Source organism: Penaeus monodon, chromosome 21 (genome assembly GCF_015228065.2).
Source record: "Penaeus monodon isolate SGIC_2016 chromosome 21, NSTDA_Pmon_1, whole genome shotgun sequence".
NCBI classification, from domain to species: Eukaryota; Metazoa; Arthropoda; class Malacostraca; order Decapoda; family Penaeidae; genus Penaeus; species Penaeus monodon.
Window position 1 is genome coordinate 8,059,448 of NC_051406.1, and position 7,749 is coordinate 8,067,196.

At 35.6% G+C, this 7,749-nt stretch overlaps 1 protein-coding gene across 1 annotated transcript in view; it reads left to right on the plus strand.

Moving 5' to 3' along the window:
* Positions 1-6,841: 6,841 nt before the first annotated feature.
* Positions 6,842-7,749, plus strand: part of LOC119586163 — a gene marked incomplete in the record, with an annotated part of 17,569 nt that continues 16,661 nt past the window's right edge. Inside the window, 2 exon segments of the mRNA XM_037934859.1 lie at positions 6,842-6,953; positions 7,530-7,729. Of these exon segments, the coding sequence (XP_037790787.1) occupies positions 6,917-6,953; positions 7,530-7,729 (237 nt within the window).

The window sequence follows — 7,749 nt, forward strand, 5'->3', positions numbered from 1 at the left end:
TGGATATATTGATAGATGCTGCGGAATGTTTGAATTCAGGTTTGAAGAAACATAATTGTGCTGTTGTTTACTTCCTTGGGTGTTTGTCACTGAAATGATGTCCCTGCGATAGAGCATAGATCAACACTTGTTTCATGTGGCATATAGTCAGTCAGAGAGGGTGATTTTTTTATATGGTGGCATAACTAGTTATGATGTACTTCACTAATTAAGAATTTCAATCAGTCATCAAAAATGAACATTTTCTTTTTCTGCTTATACCATATACATTCAGCTTAGACCCATTTTATCATACCTACTGAATACAATGATGTTGCTGAGTCTGTAAGAAAAGAGAACGTTCAGTGAGCTTTCTTTTGAATCATAAAACTAACTGGCATAAAAAGGAATAAGCACACTGCTGTTTAACTGTAAATCATGGGCAGTTAGGTCACAAAAGTGACACAATATCAGGTAATGGGAAAAACTTCTTTAATCTATGGTTGATTTGTTTTGCAGGAAACAGGCCATGTACTATTGCAGAAGACTGCTGAGAATGTTAATACAGTTAAAAGATGTTTATGCTGCATTTGGGCTGCCATCTAGAGCATCATTCCTTTGTTGTATCTATTTTTTTTTTTTTTGGTTGATTTCCCATGAATAACACTTGTATATTAAATCTTTGGCCTTATGATCTGTGTGATCTATATTTTTTTCAGTAACCTTACATATCTTAATGCAATCCTGTGGCAAATGACCAACAAAAAGAACAATCTAAAGAATTATTCTTAACATTTGGATGTTCAAATTAGTCATGCAATCACCATTTGATAAAATGACTGATATAAGGGGCAAAAAACATATTCAGCTACAGTGCCAAACATAGAGGCAGACTTATCATTATTATGACAAATACGCTGATGACCTTTGATCGTCTTCCCAGTCCACACGTAAAACCAATCTAAAACACCAATTATTTTCTTTTGTTCTTTGATGGAGAATTTGAAGATCTTCATGAGAAACACCATTCCAAAAAGCAAGGGGTGCCAAATACATTAGATCTGGACAGTTCAAGATAAGGCAGTCTATTCCCTTCATACTAATGGCACATTTATTTATCTTCAACTTTTGTAAGTTCTGCTAGATACTGGCAGAGGCAACTGCATTATGTGACAAGGGTATCTTAATTATCCCTGCAAAGTGTATCCAGACGTCAGACCTGCTTCGAAAGGTGCATCGATCCTTCAGTATGGGAGCATGTGTCATCAAGGCAAAAAGGGGCTTCGAGGACTCTAAGGTTATTTTGGCAGTTGTCAGGAGAGGCCATTGTGACATATTCCTCCCTTCTTCTTTCATGATGGTGGCCTCTAGATGTTCTAGGTTTGGAGTCAGTTCCACAAGCCATGTGAGGTCCGAGGTGCAGCAATTGATTATGGTCTACAAGACAAGGCTCTCTGCAGAGTTCACACGCAGAGACTAAAGGTAATTGTAGAGTTTCAATAGTGGCATTTGAAGAGTAAATTTTAAAAATGTGTTTATAAGGTATGGTGAGACGAACTAAAATGGTGTAAGGCAAAAAGGGATAGAGAGCATCAGTGTAGAGGATAAGTACAGGTGAGGAGCAGCAATCTGTCTATGAGTAAGGCATTGGTTGGGGCAATGATTATTATGTCCGCACAGTTTTTGTAAGTTGAAGGATCTGTGGCCCGATCGCTCTGGTTGCAGGGCTCTCCATTATTTTGGGGGGGCATAAAAGAACTACATTTAGCATCTCCTTCAAAAGATTCAAGGTAAGGGACAAAGTGTAAGATGGTGAGGAACAGCTCTTGTCATAGCTCACTTTCCGTTCTCATTGAAGGCCTATCACGACCTTAAGACTAGAGTCAGCAAGGATTTGTTGGTATGTCTTGAGATCAAGTCTATTTATGTTTTGGAATGGCATTCATCCTTGAGTCTCTCTAGCAGAGTTTTGGCTAGGGCTGCTTCATCATTCAGGCGCCTATGCGGATTCATCAACATATGAGGTACTGCAAGGTGTGGACTAGTTTCATTCCGAGGTGCTGTTTAACGAGGGTCATTATCAGGATCCAGCTCTACTAGCCTGACCCAGCGGAGATTTGTCCATCTTGTTAAAGACTAGGTATGAGTAAGATTAGGGGCGATTGATCTTCCGATCAGGCTATTTCTTGTCTTGCCATAGTCGCTAAGGTTAGGCGATTTTATTCTCCAAGTCTTGTAAGGTTTGTTATCTGAAACCTGAGTAGAAGGATCCTGTACAGGTATTTACCTCATAATATAGGCAATTACTTGGGGGCACAACTAAGTCGAACACTCGCGGTATTTTGGTCTCTAGTAACGGCAGCAGCTAAAAAAAAAAACACTTGTATGTCAAGTTCCTTTCATACAAAGGTTGTCTGAAGGTAAGGAAAAGAAGATGTTGTCGGATGTTAGAGGCTGAGGCGAGAGTATAAGGTAAGTCTCTGATTACTTGTGCTGTCTGATTGATCCACTAGCCTTGATAGACAACACTAGAATCCACTCTAAAGTCACATTGAATGCATGATATCTTTTAGATGAGGACAGTGTGCTTATGTGGTGGCATTGTTATTAGACTTCTGTTTGCAGACAGACTGAAAATTCATGTCTTATATTTTCCTTCATCTGCATATACAATGCTTATGTTAGTTTAAGCTCTGCATGTACAGCACTTAGAGGACGATGGTGTTGGCAAGGAGTCTGTAAGAGAAGAGATTTTCTGTATTCTTGCTCCTCTTGGGGTCATAAGGCATCATGCATTAGGCATATTTCATTAACAAAGTCAGTTGAGATTTAATCTACATAAGAATCAGTGAAGCACATCACATTACTCCATTCTTAGACAATCTACCCTAGACAGGCTACTATAGTGTATAAGCAATATTATTTCAGTTGCAATCTGACTATGTGACTTCACCCTATAGAAGGAGAGATGGTTGTTTATTCTAAGCAGAAGCAAATAACAACGTATACACGCGAACACACTAAAATGCAAAGAGCTGTCTCTTTGCTATAGCACTATTAGCAGTCAGCAGGGGCATGCATTAAGGCAGGTTAATATAAAGTGCTGTTCCCTGTACGAGGTTCTAATAAAAATTATCACAGGTGCTAAGTGTCTATTTTTTAACGTTGCATGCAGCTGGGCATGAGATAGTCATCATGAATAAATTTTAATCAATGTGTCAAACCCTACAGTGTCTATGTATGTAATCACATGTTTATGGTGTCAGAAATATAATCATATCTATTGTGAATTTTATTAACATATTCCTTTCAATATTTCTGCATCTTTTTTATATACCAAAACAAGACTGACAAATTATATGTACCTTGTTGAACTTGACACAGAGTGAGTTTAAATGGAGGATATTACAGAATTGTCTGACACAAATATATCAAGTGTTTTTAATTATAATAGTCTTCCCCTCACAAAGTTCATGGGGTAGGATCTTAGTAAAAAATAGAGTTCAAATTTTAAAGTATATGTATATATGTATATGTAAAAAAAAATTGTAACTGCAGATCATGAAAAATATTGTATCATTTGAGAACTAGAAAGATGATTAGCTTCACTTTTTGATCTTCTTAATCATGATTTATGAAATAAAAATAATTAAATAGTAAATCCTCACAAAATCATATTCTCATAGGTATGTTTTATGTGGTTTGGGTTCTTGGTGGCAGTGGTATGAAACAACTTTCTATTAAGTATATGTAATTTATTTATCATAAAAATATATATTCTGTGATACAAAGGAATGAAAAGCATTTTCTTTATCTTGTCCTGAAAAAGATTAACATATACAGTCTCCTACTTACCAAAACAGAGGATAACTAAGCAAACAGGAAATTTATATGAACTTTTTCAAAAAGACTGTATGAAACAGAAGAATTAAACAAAGGGTATAGTGAAATTTTTTCAATAAGAGTGGCAGTACCCATATCAGGAAACATGTGAACTGCAAGAAATTGAGAATTTTTGTTAGTTTAAGAAAGTTTTTGTGTGGTGTGTTGTGTTAAATAAACGAAGAATAAAACACTGGTTGTGTGAGGCTCAGATGGGCCCCACAGACAAAAAGCAGGGTAAACACTGATCTGTTCAACCTTTCAAGGACGATGTAGATCTTATAATCTAGTGCAGCATGTGGGTTCAGGTATGAATACAAAGGAGAATAGGTTGTGTCTAGGTGTCCAGTTAATGGCTGCAAATGAATGTGAGTTTTCAAATCTCATAATAGCTGGCATGTCCTGTTAAGGATTATGCAGTGAAACAAAATTTGTTGGATTATAAATAATTCACATTTATGGGCAATTTATCTGAGTTTCCTTAAAAGTTTATTAGGCAAACTGAATATACCTAAAAATGTTTAAAGTTTTGAATCTGTTTTTTAAATCATTCAGTTTTTCCTGATTTACACAAAGGGGGATACAGGATTGGCAAGGATTATTTTATCATTAAGACAGCCACAATAAATGCTTTAAATTCAAAAAAGTTTTCTATTTAAAAAAGACCCCAAAAAGGGATAAAGTCAGAGGGCGACTTTATAAGTAACTTGAAGTCATCACCAGAGACAAAATGCAGACTGTAGTCAGTTCTTCAAATTTGGTCCAGTTCTCAATTTGGTGTGGAAAATCCACAATGGAGAGAGCACAACTATAATATTTAAAGCCAAGGATAGTATCTCTCATTGGGACAGTATTATTAGCCACCAAATCCTACAGACAAGTAAACTAGCTACCAAGGTAGTTAATTCTTTAACAATGGGAAAAATTTTGGTAGAGTGCAGGAAAGACGGACCATACATTAGCACATGCTACGCTATGAGTAAGGTGGCACAAGAATATAGTGGATCACAACTAAATGACTTGGTATGACCAGTCCACCCAGTGTCAAAGAATTATCTATATGAGCACTCGACCTAGTTTGCCAGGGGTAACACTCAGTAAAATGTAAAATTTCTGTAATTGTCCAAGCAGAACAGCATACATTAGTTGCATACTGCTTTTGCACCTGAGTGTTTTTGCCTTGTCTTACAGAAGAAGAACATGATACGCTCATCTTGGCAATCAGGAACTCATTATGTATAGCGGCATCCACCTGTGTCTGCAATTAGATCACCATGATTGGGAGGGAAATTACCTGGGGCCAATGTGATTAAGGCAAGTTTGAGCAATGCACTTTTTGTGCCTTATCTTATCCGCAGAGAATTCCACATTGTAATGGCGTTAATCACTGAAGATAAAAATATGTAATTCAGAATGTAAAGTAATGGGAAGTATCTATTTAGTTTTTGACCATGAAACCTTCACGAAAATTACATTTGTCCCATTCCTAATCATTATCAAGGGGGAACAATTACATGAAAGGTTTATTGAATTTCCACTAGGACAAAAACGAAAACCTGCACATACCAACAGCTGAAATCAATATGGAGGGGCTGTTGACAGTCAGAGTAAATTATATACATGATACTTGTGCATAAAAAAGTAGAAAAAACTGATGGGAACTTACGTATTTTGCATTTTGTACAATTCTCAAAAATTAAAACCAACGCAAGATCCATTATCTGAGTTTTGTAAAAAAATGACTGTATTGCCACTATTTTTTTTCACTGGCTTATTCACTGTAAATTCAGGTTAAATTTGGGCTCAAGCTTCATAACAAAACAGTTTCGCATCCTTGATCTTCTGAATAACCTATACATTTGAAAGTATTCTGTTGAAACCAATAAGAGTTATTACTTTTAAATAAGTAACTTATGCCTAAAGCAATTATAAAGCAGAATATCTCATAAACTTCAGGTAAATCTTCTATAAAGAAAAACTACTGTAATATCTAAGGAGATTGACTAATCTACAAAAATAGCAGACATCTATGTCCTCTCTTGCAGACTATGATCATTGGCTACACATATATAAATCATAACTTGGAAGACCTATAAACTTATAAAAAGTATAATAGAAGATGTAAAATATAATACATTGTAGAAAACACATACTGTCAATGTTTATCTATTTGAATTACATATGCCTAAATATGTATAATCACATATACTTTATAAATTTTAAAAGGATATATTCTTTCTTTCTATTAATTTTACCTTTTACTGAGCTCAGAACCAACTTTGAAACTACACCTGCTTGTATGATAATCTCGTTCGTTTCTTGTAAAAAGAAATTAATTTACTGCTATGCCCGTCAAGCATGAAACCCTGAAAGGACCATGGCAATATGTTAAAAATCATCTATTACCCATCACAATTTGCATACAAGAACATTACATTTGCATATTTTTCCGTGTTTCATCCATGCATTAAACTCTGAACTACACTAGTCACATACGAACAAAGAATTTCCAATCCACAGTAAGCAGAGTTATAAAGTATCGAGTTTATATTATAATATGGGCTAGTAACGACAATTCTTTGGAAGTAAGTCCATCACACCTTGTATTTCCACTCCTTGAAATCAACGTTTTCCTTCCCTATCTTATGCCACGACGCAGGTGCTCCCTTGAACTCGCATGGAACCTATTAACCTCTGCTTAATCTTGTGTGGAAAGGCTTCTGACGTATCACGCATTTCTCGACCACGGCTGACTGAAGAATGCCCAATATAGCATCGTAACGACGTGTCGTGTGTGTACCGGCCTTTCTAAAGCAGAGCCAAGCTGCCAAAGGAAAGGGCTTAATGAAGTTGTCGTCTCTTTGTTTACATTGATCAGCTGTTTTGTAGTCAGCTGTTAATCTCAATATGTTCATGCAAGTGGAAATATTGTGTATGCTACATGTTTTTCACGCGCGATGTTAATCTTGTGCCATAGTATTGTGTAATATTTATTTCATCTTATTTTTTTATATATATTTTTTATATAGCTACTTGTTCGATGTAAACAGTTGCTATGGCAACGACATCAAGCATCATGGCAGACGAAGAAGGTAAACAATGTGCTGTTAATATTGTTAACCTGTTTTTTTTTATAAATTGTATTAGGGTTTTAATAATTTGTCGATTTCTACTGGCTAAACTGTGCCTAGCTTTTCAAGTTGCAATAAGTTAACTACTTGCACAATTATAATGAACACTATAACTTTAAACGAAGTTCACAACTTGATCTGTCTTCAGTTCAAATCTAACGTATACTTTTAATCATATGGGTTCGAAATCCCAAGTAAATGATGGATTGCTGTAAGATCGTTATACTATGCCATAGTTTCTAATTTTGGAGATATCTAAGTTTCTTACTTATGGAAAATTAGATTCTTGAACAGATGCTTCATATTAAGCTATTAATATTTGGATATTTGTAGTCGGCATACACATAATCAAAGAATGCTTTATATGGGATCTCTAGGGGACTCACTCCTATGATCCTCCTTATTGGGGGAGTAAGTAGAAGTCATCCTTACTTTCATTTTAATCACCTTGTTGCATTCTATTCTTACCTGAATGTCTTTGTGTATACAGGTTTCACGAGGAATGGAGTTATATATGAACATTCATAACTCTTTCAGTACCACCTTTGGAAGATGTACCAGAAGTCTTGGAAAAGTTGAAAATTGCATCTCAGACTGAGCAAATAAACTCAACCACATCAATAGCAGAGAAGAAAAATGATGCCAAACATGAAGCACAAACACAAAAATCATCTACTGGATTTGGAGGGATGAAAAAAGGATTTTTGTTTGGAGGATCTGCAAAACCAGTTAAAAAGGTATGTGGAAAAGACAGGAA